The sequence below is a fragment of the Anomaloglossus baeobatrachus genome, chromosome 9 (assembly GCF_048569485.1).
Source record: "Anomaloglossus baeobatrachus isolate aAnoBae1 chromosome 9, aAnoBae1.hap1, whole genome shotgun sequence".
Taxonomy (NCBI): domain Eukaryota; kingdom Metazoa; phylum Chordata; class Amphibia; order Anura; family Aromobatidae; genus Anomaloglossus; species Anomaloglossus baeobatrachus.
Window position 1 is genome coordinate 18,318,978 of NC_134361.1, and position 17,270 is coordinate 18,336,247.

Genomic DNA, 17,270 nt, shown 5'->3' on the forward strand with positions numbered 1-17,270 from the left:
TCCAGAGCCTACACCAAAGATAAACCATTGGATGGTAAGAATACCCAGAGCCTACACCAAAGATAGATCATTGGATGGTAAGAATACCCAGAGCCTACACCAAAGATAAACCATTGGATGGTAAGAATACTCAGAGCCTACACCAAAGATAGACCATTGGATGGTAAGAATACCCAGAGCCTACACCAAAGATAGACTATTGGATGGGAAGAATACCCAGAGCCTACACTAAAGATAGACCATTGGATGGGAAGAATACCCAGAGCCTACACCAAAGATAGACCATTGGATTGTAAGAATACCCACAGCCTACACCAAAGATAGACCATTGGATGGTAAGAATACCCAGAGCCTACACCAAAGATAGATCATTGGATGGTAAGAATACCCAGAGCCTACACCAAAGATAAACCATTGGATGGTAAGAATACCCAGAGCCTACACCAAAGATAAACCATTGGATGGTAAGAATACCCAGAGCCTACACCAAAGATAGACCATTGGATGGTAAGAATACCCAGAGCCTACACCAAAGATAGATCATTGGATGGTAAGAATACCCAGAGCCTACACCAAAGATAAACCATTGGATGGTAAGAATACCCAGAGCCTACACCAAAGATAAACCATTGGATGGTAAGAATACCCAGAGCCTACACCAAAGATAGACCATTGGATGGTAAGAATACCCAGAACCTACACCAAAGATAAACCATTGGATGGTAAGAATACCCAGAGCCTACACCAAAGATAGACCATTGTATGGTAAGAATACCCAGAGCCTACACCAAAGACAGACCATTGGATGGTAATAATACCCAGAGCCTACACCAAAGACAGACCATTGGATGGAAATGACTCACCCACCCCAGGGCTTTGGGTGACTCGGTGTCGGGCCGGACTAGTCCGGGGTAGTCAGCGGTGGCGGGGCCCGACTTCGTGGCCCTGGTGGAGTCGATTAATGTGGCGGTATTGGGGGTGATGATAGTGTTAAAGTTTATATAAGATTCGTGACGCCACCTGTGGTAATTTGCAGCTATGGAGCCGCAGCTGCTGGACGGTAGCTCCGGGGCTGATGTTATGGCAGCTAAGGTGTTTTTCGCTCTCCACAGGTAGAGCAAGTACCCCGGGGCAACTTTTGGTGCTTGGTAAAGTCTATAGTGTTTGTGGACGAGGTGCAGGGCCAACAGGGCAGTAGAAAGGAACAGACACAGACAGTAATTTCCTTTTACCTTCTCCTTTACTTGTCCAACCAGTGAGATCCAGGGAGCCTGTTACAGGTGGTAATGGTGATCCGGTGGCCTGGAAGCAGTTGGGGGTCTCACACTGGCCAGGTGAGTAATGAGGCCTGCTCCCTACGCTCTCTGTGTAAATGGGGTCCCACTGTTTCCATATACGGAGAGCCGTTCTGCTGCTCTCTGAGGTAGTTTGCTACCTCTCCCGTATGGCGGGCTGCATGGGCTGTCAAAGGTGCCGTTCTTTCTATCTGGGTTCCCAGCCCTGGCTTTGCAGCTGCACCTCCGGGTGCGGGGTGGACAGAGACCTGCAGTCCTCTTGTCCTCCGGATGCGACCACCGGAACTCGAGTACTCGAGTGGCCCTGAACTCCGATATTCAATTTCTTTAGCTATGACGTTGGAGTGAGCTGGCTGCGCTCCACTCCCAATGTTCTCCTCTTTTTTGCCTCACTATGGATGTGTTTTTCTGGGCCGAGCAATCTGGCTCAGCTCCCAGCTCACACACCACACTACTCGAGTCCTTGTCTCTCTGAACTCTCCTCACAGACTAACTAACTCCTCCCCCAGGTCAGGGCTTAAGGAAGGCTCCTTGGAACTCCAGGTTTAGAGCTCCCTCTGCTGGCCTGGGAGAGAAACTGTGTTAAATGATGGTCCTTACTGGCCAATGGATTTCCCCAACTACCTCCAGGCTCAGCATTAACCCTTTTGAGGAGGGCAACACTGCAGTGGCAACCAGACCGCTGGGGCGCCACAGTAAGAATACCCAGCGCCTACACCAAAGACAGACCATTGGATGGTAAGAATACCCAGCGCCTACACCAAAGACAGACCATTGGATGGTAAGAATATCCAGAGCCTACACCAAAGACAGACCATTGGATGGAAATGACTCACCCACCCCAGGGCTTTGGGTGACTCGGTGTCGGGCCGGACTAGTCCGGGGTAGTCAGCGGTGGCGGGGCCCGACTTCGTGGCCCTGGTGGAGTCGATTAATGTGGCGGTATTGGGGGTGATGATAGTGTTAAAGTTTATATAAGATTCGTGACGCCACCTGTGGTAATTTGCAGCTATGGAGCCGCAGCTGCTGGACGGTAGCTCCGGGGCTGATGTTATGGCAGCTAAGGTGTTTTTCGCTCTCCACAGGTAGAGCAAGTACCCCGGGGCAACTTTTGGTGCTTGGTAAAGTCTATAGTGTTTGTGGACGAGGTGCAGGGCCAACAGGGCAGTAGAAAGGAACAGACACAGACAGTAATTTCCTTTTACCTTCTCCTTTACTTGTCCAACCAGTGAGATCCAGGGAGCCTGTTACAGGTGGTAATGGTGATCCGGTGGCCTGGAAGCAGTTGGGGGTCTCACACTGGCCAGGTGAGTAATGAGGCCTGCTCCCTACGCTCTCTGTGTAAATGGGGTCCCACTGTTTCCATATACGGAGAGCCGTTCTGCTGCTCTCTGAGGTAGTTTGCTACCTCTCCCGTATGGCGGGCTGCATGGGCTGTCAAAGGTGCCGTTCTTTCTATCTGGGTTCCCAGCCCTGGCTTTGCAGCTGCACCTCCGGGTGCGGGGTGGACAGAGACCTGCAGTCCTCTTGTCCTCCGGATGCGACCACCGGAACTCGAGTACTCGAGTGGCCCTGAACTCCGATATTCAATTTCTTTAGCTATGACGTTGGAGTGAGCTGGCTGCGCTCCACTCCCAATGTTCTCCTCTTTTTTGCCTCACTATGGATGTGTTTTTCTGGGCCGAGCAATCTGGCTCAGCTCCCAGCTCACACACCACACTACTCGAGTCCTTGTCTCTCTGAACTCTCCTCACAGACTAACTAACTCCTCCCCCAGGTCAGGGCTTAAGGAAGGCTCCTTGGAACTCCAGGTTTAGAGCTCCCTCTGCTGGCCTGGGAGAGAAACTGTGTTAAATGATGGTCCTTACTGGCCAATGGATTTCCCCAACTACCTCCAGGCTCAGCATTAACCCTTTTGAGGAGGGCAACACTGCAGTGGCAACCAGACCGCTGGGGCGCCACAGTAAGAATACCCAGCGCCTACACCAAAGACAGACCATTGGATGGTAAGAATACCCAGCGCCTACACCAAAGACAGACCATTGGATGGTAAGAATATCCAGAGCCTACACCAAAGACAGACCATTGGATGGTAAGAATACCCAGCGCCTACACCAAAGACAGACCATTGGATGGTAAGAATACCCAGAGCCTACACCAAAGACAGACCATTGGATGGTAAGAATACCCAGCGCCTACACCAAAGACAGACCATTGGATGGTAAGAATACCCAGAGCCTGCACCAAAGATAGACCATGGATGGTAAGAATACCCAGTGCTTGACCCCACACAATAAAATGGTGTTTGAAAGTTTGTTACCATTCAGAATTTTTCAAATTTCTGCATAAATTTAACCTAAAACTACATAAGATTTTCACGCAAAAATCCAATATCACAGGTCTGTCCCTGCCATAATACACTCCCATAAATATGTTTTGTGATGATCAGATTTTCATAGATCCCTGTTTGTTAAATAAAACAGGTCACCCACTCACACCTGATTATTATCCCTTTGATTGAAATTCCCAGATTCACCTTCAAATTATCTACTCCTAAAGGTTCACATTTCGGCAGTGTGTATTGGGGCATATCGGACGCATGGATTAAATGTGGTTTAAAAAATAGACAAAGTTGTGAAAATATTTACAGATTATCATAACCAATCAGTTCCCAGATGGCCAACACTGGAAGTTTGCAAGTTTGGGTTCAATCATTGATCAGATATAACTCACCCCATTGCACGAGGAGCGGCTCCTCCAGGCTGCTGTGATCCACATTACAGGAGTATCTGTCGCCCTCTTTGGGGGTCACTTCCACGCTGACCCTGATCTGATAGGTGCCGTCAGGATTGGGGAGGACGTGTGTGGTCTCATATGAGGGAACCTCGTCCTCCCTATTCATCCACCTCACATCCACAGCTCGGGGGTGAAATCCGTACACCTGACAGTGAAGCTTCATGGTGTCACCTTTCTCCTGACTGGACACTTTAACCCGAGGCCGAACTGAAAGGGAAAAATATAAACTATATACTATGTAAGATGGCAGCCGGACACATCATGAAGGGGAGATATGTGTCACAGAGGTGGTTATTCTCACTGATGTAAGCCTGGAGGCCAGCTCTGGTACATATAATACTGAGAAAGTTCTTAGCGTGTTTTAGGGCCAGGTATAGGAGCGGTCAGAGAGATAGGTGAATAGGCTGTTTACATATCCCACCCCAGTGAGTGGTATAGTGGACATAAGACAGTTAGGCTATGTGCGCACTAGAGCAAAATACCCGCGGATTTACCCGCGGATTTGCCGCGGAAATTTCTTGAGAAATGTCTGCAATCTTTGTGCAGACATTTCCCATGAAATTCAATGAGAAAAAAAAATAGCTGTGCGCACTGGTGCGGATTTTTCTCAAGAAAGTTTTGGTGCGGAAATTTCTCGAGAAACTTTCTTGAGAAAATGAACATGTCCATTAAATCCGCAGGTATCCCGCGGATTTCTGCAGTACAGCCTGCAAAAATCCGCAGGGAACCACCCGCGGGAAAATCGCGGCAATTTCACGGCAATTCCGCGGCAAATCCGCGGCAAATCCGCATGCGGTTTTGCCGCGGATTTTTTCCGGAGTTCAGCAAATCTTCACTCCCAGAAGTTTCTCGAGAAGATTTTCTCGAGAAACTTCACATCTCTAGTGCGCACATAGCCTTAAGTTGGATTCATTAGGTGTCTGTGTATGGAGGTGTGCAGATCTCCAGTGTTGTTTTTAATTACTAAGGTATGAGGGCTGGACATTAACCTGAGCTGGTGAATCTGCATTGTTGTATGGACTATTTGCTTTATCTTTTCACTTTGTGCAGGAAAAGGTTGCTTTGGTTTTGTTATTCTGAATGGTTTATGAAGTCTAAATAAGCCAGTCTGGTTTTGGTTCTGAAACTGCTCTTTGTCCCTACCTCAAACCACAACCAAGGGAGCCGTATCCCTACAATAGTTAGGTCCCGAAAGTATTTGGACAGTGACACAAGTTTTGTCATTTTCACATTTTACCAAAACATATTTAAGATACAATTATATAATCAATATGGACTTTAGGTGCAGATACTCAGCCTTAATTTGAGGGTATTCATATCCTAATTGGAGGAAGGGTTTAGGAATTACAGCTCTTTAAATGTAGCTGCCTCTTTTTCAAGGGACCAAAAGCTCTTTAATGGGCTTCATAAGTTATTTCCTCATTAATGTATCATCAATTAAACAGGAAAAAGGTCTGGAGCTGATTCCAGGTGCGGCATTTGCAGGTTGTTGACTTTTTCTCTGCTCTGGGGCTCATCTATGACAATCCCAATAAAGTTGCAGTCACTGAATCAATGATTCCCAGGTTGATTCAGGGAAATCGTAAAGTGGAGGACTACTGCTATCAGTTCAGACACTGAGCAGTGGAAACCTCCTGGAATGACCCAACTCTCAGCAGTCAACTTTCTCCTGGTCTTTCTAGTCAGATATGAAATATGATAGTTTATAGTCCCTCCCTTTTGTCCTCGTAAAGAGCTATGTCACTTGCAGTGTGTTTGGAAAGACATTTTAGGGATAAGACTACATCTGAGGGGTTTCAGTTACATCTCCCCCTCATCTTATTGAGGCAGGAGAACCCATGCATATTGGGGCCTGCAGAGAGTCCAAGGAGGGAGGTGAACCTGGAACACCTGCTCGTTTCTATCTATACTGCAGTTGAACAGACTGTAGAGGGAAGTGTCACCCAATAGTGTATGTATGTATGTATATATTCGTATATATATTATGTGAGATAGCGGGGCCATTCATATGTGACGGACGTATGTATCTCCCAGAATGCGTACAGAAACATATAGTGGCCAATCCACTATCTCCAGTCCGGGTTGTGCAGGTGGCTCATGGCCACAGTTCTCATTTAAAAGGTATAGGTAAAGGCCTGGGTGGGGCAGAGTCTGTTTTGTAAGCCGCAGAGCAGGAAGCCAGGGAGAGTTCAGGCCTGTGTGGAATGATTATAAGTCTGTGGACCCTCCTAGAATAGCCGAACGGGGTATCGTAAGACCGTCTCCTACGGCAAGGAGTGCCTGTGTGACGGGGACCCGTATGGACTGTGCATAACCCGGCTGTGTTCCGGATGACTTTACCTGTACAGCGAGGACAATAAAGCTGTTTGGATTGGACTGTTTTGGGTCACTGCCTCTTTGTCGTCCTGGGGGACCCCCACCCCGCTACATAATGGTGGAGAATGCGGGCATGGAGCATTGAGGCATACCCCACCGCTGCACTACTGGAAGCAGGCCTGACTACCAGCTGAAGTCTGTGACGGCTCTGCATGTCCATAATAAACCGGCTGATAACATGGAGGAGCTTCTGCGGCAGTTGGTAATAACTCAGCAAAAGCAACAGGAGCAATTGGGTCTATTCCAGCAGCAGCACCAGGAGACCCAGCGACAGCACCAGGAGACCCAGCGACAGCAACAAGAGGCGAATGCACTACTCCGGCAACAGATTGCGGCCCTGCGTGAGATACCGCCGACAACTGCCTCAGGCCGACGGGAACCCCGGGACAGGGTTCGCTCTGCCCTGCGGAAGCTAAGCCCGGGGGAGGACGTGGAGGTGTTCCTTACTGTCTTTGAGCGCACCGCGGAGAAGGAAAAGCTGCCGGTAGACCAGTGGGCAGAAGTGGTGGCTCCGTTTCTAATGGGGGATGCCCAGAAAGCCTACTTTGACCTCAGCCGGGAGGATGCCCTGGACTATGAGAAACTAAAAGGTGAGATCCTTGCACGGCTGGGGGTTAATACATATGTGAGGGCTCAGCGAGTGTTTACATGGACCTATGTGGAGACTAGCCCTGCCAGGTCTCAAGCATATGACTTACTACAAAAAGTGGTTACAGCCGGAGGTGTTGTCTCCAGCCCAGATGGTGGAAAGGGTGGTGGTCGACCGGTTGGTGCGGACTTTGCCGGTCGCTATACAACGTTGGGTGGGGCAAGGAGACCCGGGTAACCTGGAGCAGGTGGTGAGTCTAGTTGAGCGATATGCCGCCACACAGGACTTTATACGAGACTCTGCCCAAGTGCGTCAGGCCCGGCGGCCACAGAACCCTGGCCGAGATACACGTATGGCCCTGGTGAACAACAAAACCCAAGCCCATGCCGAGGGGGTAACCCGCACTGAGAGTGGCAAAAGATTAGTCCCCCCAAGAATGGTAACAAAAACTGGTGGGGCCACCGCTATGAAGCGCTGGAGATGTCAAGGGCCGGGACATATCGCTGCTTATTGCACTTTGATTACAGAGTCCATGGATTGTGGGTACACACGCCGAATGTCTATGTATGCTAATACGGTGTATACGGCACGCCCTCTTCTTGAACCCCCTCTTTGTCACGTGTATGTAAATGGACTTCGGGAAGAGGCCCTGTTGGACTCCGGCAGTATAGTGACCCTCGTTCATGGGTCACTGATCTCGGGGACAGAATCCCCGGGGAGGGAGGTTGGGATTGTGTGTATACATGGTGAACTCCGCAAATATCCAACAGCAGAGGTATGCCTCTCCACTCCGTGCGGAGATGTGACGCATGTGGTAGGAGTGGTGAAAACCCTACCATACGGGGTAGTCTTGGGAAGGGATTTTCTGTTGTTTTGGTACCTGTGGGAGAGAAATAGTACTTTTCCCCAGGCAAAAGTGGGTCCTGGTCCCAAACCCGATGATCCCGAGTCGGGGATACCGCAGGTAGGATGATGTTCGTCGTTCCTGCGGTGTCACACACAGCGATATGTGGTGCCGCAGGAACGACGAACAACCTGCGGCATGCACCACCAACGATATTATGAAAAGGAGCGACGTGTCAACGATCAACGATTTTTGCCGTTTTTGCGATCGTTGATCGTCGCTCTTAGCTGTCACACGCTGCGATTTCGCTAGCAACACCGGATGTGTGTTACAAACACCGTAACCCCAACGATATATCGTTAGCGATGTCGCAGCGTGTAAAGCACCCTATAGACACAGACAGACAAGGAAAGAGACAGACAGACAGCGACACAGAGACTGGGAGAGAGAAAGAGAGACAGTTACTATCCCGGGCAACACCCGGGTACTACAGCTAGTCTAATATATAAAGCTGAGTGTATGTGTGTATGTATATATGTGTGTGTGTGTGTGTGTCCGTTAAAGGAATCTGCACAGTCACATTTACAATCACGAAATTTTGCACAGACGCCTCATGTGACTCAGGGAACGTTGTAGACTATGTTTTGACAGGAAAATTTAACCCTGCTCTTTACAGTTACTCTCCAAAAAACATGCCTCCATTAAAGTGAATGGAGCCTGGAACTACAGTTTATTAATAGCAGCTGTGATTGGTTGCTATAGGAACAAAGGACAGTCTTAGGGGTACTTTGCACGCTGCAACATCACTAGCCGATGCCGAGCGTGATAGTACCCGCCCCCGTCGAACATGCGATATCTTGTGATAGCTGCCATAGCGAACATTATCGCTACGGCAGCTTCACACGCACTTACCTGCCCTGTGACGTCGCTCTGGCCAGCGACCCGCCTCCTGCCTAAGGGGGCGGGTCGTGCAGCGTCACAGCGACGTCACACGGCAGGTGGCTAATAGAAGCGGAGGGGCGGAGATGAGCGGGACGTAAACATCCCGCCCACCTCCTTCCTTCCGCATTGCCGGTGGAGGCAGGTAAGGAGATGTTCCTCGCTCCTGCGGCTTCATACACACCGATGTGTGCTGCCGCAGGAACGAGGAACAACATCGTATCTCCTATTGGTGTGACATTATGAAAATGACCGACGCTACACAGATCACCGATTTACGACGCTTTTGCGATCATATATCAGCGCATCTAGGCTTTACACGTTGTGACGTCGTTACCAGCGCCGGATGTGCGTCACTTTCGATTTGACCCCGACGATATCGCAGTAGCGATGTCACAACGTGCAAAGTACCCCTTTGTATAAGAAGCTTATGTGTGAGCTAATATGATGTCAATGGGGAGACGGATAGAGAGAGACAGAAAGAGACAGACAGACAGAAAGAGACAGACAGACAGGGAAAGAGACAGAGAGATAGAGACAGAAGGTGAAAGAGACAGACAGAGATAGATGGGAAAAGAGACAGACCTGGAAAGAGACAGACGGGGAAAGAGACAGACGGGGAAAGAGACAGACGGGGAAAGAGACAGACGGGGAAAGAGACAGACGGGGAAAGAGACAGACGGGGAAAGAGACAGACCTAGAAAGAGGCAGACCTAAAAAGAGACAGACGGGGCGAGAGACAGCCAGACACAGACATAGAGACAGACACAGAGCTGTAGAGAGACAGACAGAGATAGAGAGACAGACACAGAGACATAGAAATAGAGAGAGATAGACTGATACAAAGACAGACAGAGAGATAGAAACAGACAGGTAAAGACAGACAGACACAGACAGACAAGGAAAGAGACAGAAAGAGAGACAGAGATACACAGACAGAGACTGGGAGAGAGACAGTTACTATCCCGGGCAATGCCCGAGTACTACAGCAAGTATACAGTGCCTACAAGTAGTATTCAACCCCCTGCAGATTTAGCAGGTTTACACATTCGGAATTAACTTGGCATTGTGACATTTGGACTGTAGATCAGCCTGGAAGTGTGAAATGCAGCAAAAAAGAATGTTATTTCTTTTTTTTTTTTTTTTAAATTGTGAAAAGTTTATTCAGAGGGTCATTTATTATTCAACCCCTCAAACCACAAGAATTCTGTGAGACACCAAAAGAACCTAGATAACTTGGAGAAGATCTGCATGGAGGAGTGGGCCAAGATAACTCCAGAGACCTGTGCCGGCCTGATCAGGTCTTATAAAAGACCATTATTAGCTGTAATTGCAAACAAGGGTTATTCCACAAAATATTAAACCTAGGGGTTGAATAATAATTGACCCACACTTTTATGTTGAAAATGTATTAAAATTTAACTGAGCAACATAACTTGTTGGTTTGTAAGATTTATGCATCTGTTAATAAATCCTGCTCTTGTTTGAAGTTTGCAGGCTCTAGCTTATTTGCATCTTATCAAACCTGCTAAATCTGCAGGGGGTTGAATACTACTTGTAGGCACTGTATATATAAAAGTTGCTGGGGCAGATTTCATCTGAGTTCCCACAAAATATCTCTGTGAAGTGTAAATTGTCCCAACACACAATACATTCCCCAAATATTACCTATAAATATTACAAGTCTGCCTTTGTCACCTGAGTCCTCTTTTGTTTGCAAGCATAGATAACCAGGGTGTACAAACAAATGGCCAACTATCCATCAGATATGACAGTACTGGACAATAGCCAATAGTGGGATCACAGGCCCTGGACACTTAACGAGACCGATATATCAGATCTATAAATATTCCCCATTGTCCCACCTCTGTGTTTTGACATCTGTACCCATCAGATAAGATTAGGTTCTCATGTATAGTCACTTCATAGGGACCATCAGAGATGAGACCATAATCAAACAGATTTTTCTGTAGATATTCTGACTGTGTAATTATTTCCCAGAGACAGGCCTGTGTACCGCCCCCGCGTCAGCAGCCGGGCTGCTCGGATCCGGATCCGCGGTGCCTCGAGGGGTCTCCGGACCCAGGGGGTCGCGCAGACACTCGAATTGGAAGTTGGGTATTAACAGAGGATAATATGTATAGTCCGTGACGCCACCCACGGTGTGTGGTAAGGTGGAGTACCACCGCTGCCGTAAGGGAGCACACGGTGGCGATGGGATGGCAGCCAGGTGTTTAACCCCTCCATGGGTAGGGGGGATGCCCCGGGGCTCGGTGGCGCTGGTGGAGGAATGCCGTTGGGAAGGTAAGGGTTACTGCGTACTCAGTCCAATAACACTGACACCGACAACTTGTAAACCAAAGTTCTGAGCACCGCTGAAGCAGGGAGGGAGCACGCCCGGATCCTGTGCCCGTTGGTTTTGCTTGTTAGCCTGTAACCTTTCCCTTGGCACCGTTTCTACTGACTGGTCCCTGTAGTATAAAACTAGTCGGGTCCGCTCACCAGTATGGCTAACTGGGTGAGCCTGCTCTCAAGGTTCACGCTTGGGATTTTCTGGACTGTGGATTGGGAAAGTCCTATCCCCCTCATTGCGCTAGTACCCCGATTTTGGAGCGGGTGGAGAACGGATCTTGAAGGCTCTGTCCTCGTTGGGTAAATTACCAGGACGCTTGAAGCTACTTCCGAGCCTAGGGTCCACGTACCCCGTCATGCCCTGTCCCCTACCTGGAGATGGGACAAGGCCGCCGGCTGCCCTCCTCGGCAGTTCCGTGCCCCTTGTCACGATCCCTTGCGACTGGGGTTCCAGCTCCTACCAGGTCCAGACCAACATCGCCACCTAGTATTCTCAAGGAGCCCTGCTCCCAACCTCCTCTCACTTTCTCCTCCAACGCTACACACTGTGCTGTGACCTCTCTCCTTGAGAGTCACCGCTCAACTGAACTGAACTGCTCCTGACACTCCTGACCCCCCTTAACCAACCCCTCAAGTGGGCGGCCCTATTCCCTTCAGGCTACCCATTGGTGTGTCTGGTGGGTGTGGTGCAGAGTGTTCCTAGGATTTTGATTAGCTTGTTCTTAGCAACACCAAAGGTCAGGGACCCGTAACCAAGGAGGAGGTGGATACTGTGCAGAAGGGCAGATTGCACAATACCCTGTGATGACCTGATAGGCTTGGGCGTCACATTTGCTAGGTTTAAATATTTGGCAGGGACACATCTTGGGAATTCTTCATTTTCTCTCTACTATAAGGCTATGTGTCCACGCTGCGGAAAATGCGCGGATTTTGCCGCGGATTTCTCGCGGAAAAGCCGCGGATTTCCCGAAAATCTGCAGCTCAGGCACTTCCCAGCCATTTCTATGGCATTTTGGAAATGCTGTGCCCATGCTGCGGATTTTTCCGCAGCGGATTTCGTGCGGACTTTGATCCGGAAAAATCTGCAACATGTCAATTATTGTTGCGGATTTTCATCCGGATTTTGGCTTTAAAATTGGGAAAAAAAAAAACATCCGCACCAAAATCCACATCAAATCCGTGGCAAATCCGCGGTAAATCCGCACCTTTGAAAAGGTGCGGATTTTGCGGGAAAGCTGCGGATTTTGATGCAGAGAAATCCACAGCTACATTCTTACGTGGACACATAGCCTTACATTCCACTTCTCTCCGAGTCTCTACTCTAACCTCTCTGTCTGACACTTCATTCATTCTCTCTCTGGACACTCTTCTTTCTCTCACTTTTCACTTCTGTCTCAGACTTACAACTCTTCCCCCTACCCCTGCTGCTCTCTATATCTCTATATATCTATATATATCTTGTTGCCTGTCTCTTCACCTTAAGGCCCAGTCACACACAACGACTTACCAGCGATGCCGACAACGATACGTCCTGATAAGGATCGCTGGTAAGTCGCTGGGAGGTCGCAGTAGCGACCTGTATATCGATCTCAGCAGTCACTGTGACCCTGTCACACAGTGTCAAACACAGCGATGTGTCCTGTCCAGCAAGACATCGCCTTTGAAGAATATGGTCAGGACCATTCAGCAAGGACTAGCGATCTCACAGCAGGGGCCTGATCGCTGGTAGATGTCACACATAACAAGATCGCTAACGGGATCACTACTGCGTCACAGAAACCGTGACTCAGCTGCGATCTCGCTAGCGATCTCGTTATGTGTGACGGGGCCTTTACCTGTAGTGTCCTACAGAAGTCATTCCTGGAGTTTACTAAGTATCATTAACGTTTGCTTTGCTTCCCTCCAGTTTGCATTGCGGTATTAACCCCTTTATATCCATAGGGACAGTTAGTGACAGGAATTTTGGGTGGACATTTGTGTATCTGTGATGTGGATGGAAATTCACAGAATATTGTGGGTTTTGATTTATTTGGATTTTGGGCTTTTTGTAGCAGTACTGAGTACACTATATATACAGTATACTTTAGACTCTTGAGTGAGTTTAATAAATATTGTTTGTTAGTACACGGTTTCGTCTCAGTTAGTCGCCGAGGGTATATATAATATCTATAGCAAAGGAATAGATAACATTAAGTCCGTTTTTATGTTAAATCATATATTAATTATTGTTAGTCAAATCTGATAATGATAATTAATATCAAGTGTTAGCTCATATTACATTATTAACAAGCTTCATTATTGGCAATAATAATTGATATTGGCGCTAACCCTATAACACAGACCATGGGATAATTCAGTGTTTCAGATACAAGAATTAATTTCTTAAAATGTAAAAAGTAAATTCAATCATTAATATTCAAGGACACTGATTCTAAAGGTTAGAAATTATCTCTCGTGCCTGATACTGGTTTCCTGTTACAAGTGTCATTGCTAACTAAATCTGATGTTATAGCTACATCTGAATTTATTGATTCAGGCTGATTTTGCTATGTGGGTGCATGGATTCTACCCTTGGCCATCCTATTAGAGTATCCGCAATTAATAGTTCTCCCCTTACCCAAAGTCATGTTACTTCTAAGGTTGAGAATTTGTGTATGAAAGTGGGAGCGTTGCACACAGAATCTATTCATTTATGGTGTTTCCCACCTTACCAGCTACAATTGTGTTGGGTATGCCCTGGTTGGTGAAACACAATCCCACCATCATTCGGGAGACTCGTGAGGTTAAGTCTGAGGGTAATTTTTGTTTTTACAATTGTTTATCTAAATCCCAGGCATCTATAAGATCTCTTCTTCCAGATTTTTTTTTAGGATTTTGATTAGGTTTTTTCTGTGATTGAATGTGAAGTTCCTCGCCTGCATAGATCATATTATTGTGTTATTGAATTTATATCAGGGGCCAAATTGCCTAAATCTCGTCTGATTAACCTCTCAAAATAGTCTCTCTAAGAATTACATAAGGCCTTCCACCTCTCCATTTACCATGTGATTTTTCTTTGTTACGGAAAAAGATGGAGGGTTACATCCTTCTTTGGATTTTAGAGAGATTAATAAGATTACTGTATGTAATCCATACCCACTGCCTCTTATTCCTGATCTGTTTAATCATCTTGCAGGGGCCAAAGGGTTTTCTAAAATAGATCTGAGAGGAGCATATAACCTCATACGTGTTCATCAAGGTGATGAGTGGAAGACTGCCTTCAATAAACTTGAGGGTCATTTTGAAAATTTGGTGATGCCATTTGGTATCACCAATACTCCAGCAGTTTTTCAGAACTTCATAAATTAATTTTTTTCTTCTCTAGTGGGTAGATTTTTAATGGTATACTTGGATAATATATTGATTTCCTCAGGTTCTCATGAGGGGCATCAGGAGCATGTTCGACAGGTGCTTCAATTTCTTTGTGACAACCATTTATTTGCCAAACTAGAGAAATGCATTTGAGGTGCAGCAGATTCAGGTTTTGGGTCATTTGGTTTCTGCTAAAGGTTTTCAGATGGATCGCATTGAGGTACAAGCCACCCCTGATTTGGTACAATCTACTAATCTGAAAGCTTTACAGAGGTTCTTAGCTTTTGGTAATTATTATTGTAACTTCATTAAGAACTTCTTTGTAATAGTCAAACCTCTTACTGATATGACCAAGAAGGGGATTGATTTTTCTTCTTGTTCAACTGAGGTTGTTGATACCTTTGCAGCTCTCAAGACAGCCTTTCCTAAACCCCCAGTTCTCCATCAACCCAATGTTGATTTGCCTTTTGTGGTTGAAGGAGATGCCTCTTCTCTGGTTATTGGTGCTCTGGGGATTGATCTCAGACAGCGCATTGTGGAGGTTCAGGTTGGTGCACCGGAGCTTGCCACCTGGCAAACTGTTTGTTAAGAATGTCAGTACAAAGTGAGAAAGGCACAAAGTGCATAACTCTGTGTTGGCCAGGCATCCTGGTTCCTCTGCCACCTGGAGAGGTGTTTGCAGATTCTTTTGGTGGCATTCTTTTGGTGGCAGAGAGCTCAAAAGGATATTGCTGAGTATGTCCATAAGTGCAGAGTTTGCGCCAGGTCTAAAGCTTTTCGTCAGGCCCCACCAGGGTTTCTTTTGCCTATTGAGGCTCCCGCTCAACCTTGGACTCATTTGTCCATGGATTTTGTCACGGATTTGCCTAATTATGGTGGTAATACTGTAGCATGGGTGGTGGTGGGCCTTTTCAGCAAGCTAGTTCACTTGGTTCCTATACCAATATTGCCTATGGCTAAGAGTTTAGCTACATTATTTATCTCTCACATCGTTAGGCTACAGTGCGAGCATAGTAGTGATTGCTCATCACTAGTTACGAGTACAGAGCACCCGAGCATGGTAGTGCCCACTCATAACTAGTTACCAGTACCGAGCACCTGAGGATGGTACTGCCCGCTCATCACTAGTTAAGAGTACAGAGCACTGGAGCATGGTAGTGCCCGCTCAACGCTAGTTACGAGTACAGAGCACCCGAGCATGGTAGTGCCCACTCATCACTAGTTATGAGTACTGAGCACCCGAGCATGGTAGTGCCCGCTCATCACTAGTTACGAGTACTGAGCACCCGAGCATGGTAGTGCCCGCTCATCACTAGTTACCAGTACTGAGCACCCGAGCATGGTAGTGCTCGCTCATCACTAGTTACGAGTACAGAGCACCCGAGCATGGTAGTGCTCACTCATTACTAGTTACGTGTACAGAGCACCCGAGCATGGTAGTGCCCGCTCATCACTAGTCATTACGAGTACAGAGCACCCGAGCATGGTAGTGCTCACTCATCACTAGTTACCAGTACTGAGCACCTGAGCATGGTAGTGCCCGCTCATCACTAGTTACCAGTACTGAGCACCTGAGCATGGTAGTGCCCGCTCATCACTAGTTATGAGTACTGAGCACCCGAGCATGATAGTGCCCGCTCATCACTAGTTATGAGTACTGAGCACCCAAGCATGGTAGTGCCCACTCATCACTAGCTACGAGTACCGAGCACCCGAGCATGGTAGTGCCCGCTCATCACTAGTTACGAGCACTGACCACCGGAGCATGGTAGTGCCCACTGATCACTAATGATATATTGTCATAGCTGGTAGGTTTTGAGCAATTAAGAATTTACAATTACTGTCTAGATTCACCATTTATTTAATATACACTAATCTGTTATATATAATGTAGTTATTTCTTACATACTACCTTAATGATAAAGCAGTGTACAACCCCTGAACCAACAGTCATGATATTATTTATTGAGCATATGTTTAGCACTACACTATATATTAGTGCCTGTACCACTGACTAAGGGATACTATGCATGTTGCGACATTGCTAGCCGATGCTTGCGATGCCGAGCGCGATAGTCCTCGCCCCCGTCGCACATGCGATATCTTGTGATAGCTGCTGTAGCGAACATTATCGCTATGGCAGCTTCACACGCACTTACCTGCCCAGCGACGTCGCTCTGGCCGGCGACCCCCCTCCTTCCTAAGGGGGCGGGTCGTGCGGCGTCACACGGCAGACGGCCAATAGAAGTGGAGGGGCGGAGATGAGCGGGACGTAACATCCCACCCACCTCCTTCCTTTCGCATAGCCAGTGGAGGCAGGTAAGGAGATGTTCCTCGTTCCTGCGGCTTCATACACAACGATGTGTGCTGCCGCAGGAACGAGGAACAACATCCTATCTCCTATTGGTGCGACATTATGAAAATGTCCGACGCTACACAGATCACCGATTTACGATGCTTTTGCGATCGTTTATCGTCACATCTAGGCTTTACACGTTGCAACGTCGTTACCGGCACCTGATGTGCGTCACTTTCGTTTTGACCCCGACGATATCGCAGTAGCGATGTCGTAACGTGCAAATTACCCCTTAGGGCGGCTTTGCACACTACGACATCGCAGGTGCGATGTCGGTGGGGTCAAATCGAAAGTGACGCACATCCGGCGTCACTTGCGATGTCGTAGTGTGTAAATCCTTTTTGATACGATGAACGAGCGCAAAAGCGTCGT

General features: G+C 47.6%; 2 protein-coding genes across 3 annotated transcripts in view; both read right to left on the reverse strand.

The window, feature by feature from the left end:
* The window catches only part of LOC142250862 (BOLA class I histocompatibility antigen, alpha chain BL3-7-like), a 343,542-nt gene that overhangs the window by 125,010 nt on the left and 201,262 nt on the right, over window positions 1-17,270 (reverse strand). The gene's annotated exons all lie outside the window — the stretch shown is intronic.
* The window catches only part of LOC142250861 (zinc-alpha-2-glycoprotein-like), a 38,715-nt gene that overhangs the window by 8,353 nt on the left and 13,092 nt on the right, over window positions 1-17,270 (reverse strand). Inside the window, exon 4 of the mRNA XM_075323135.1 lies at window positions 4,029-4,298. Coding sequence (XP_075179250.1) covers window positions 4,029-4,298 — 270 coding nt within the window. The remainder of the gene's footprint in view (window positions 1-4,028; window positions 4,299-17,270) is intronic.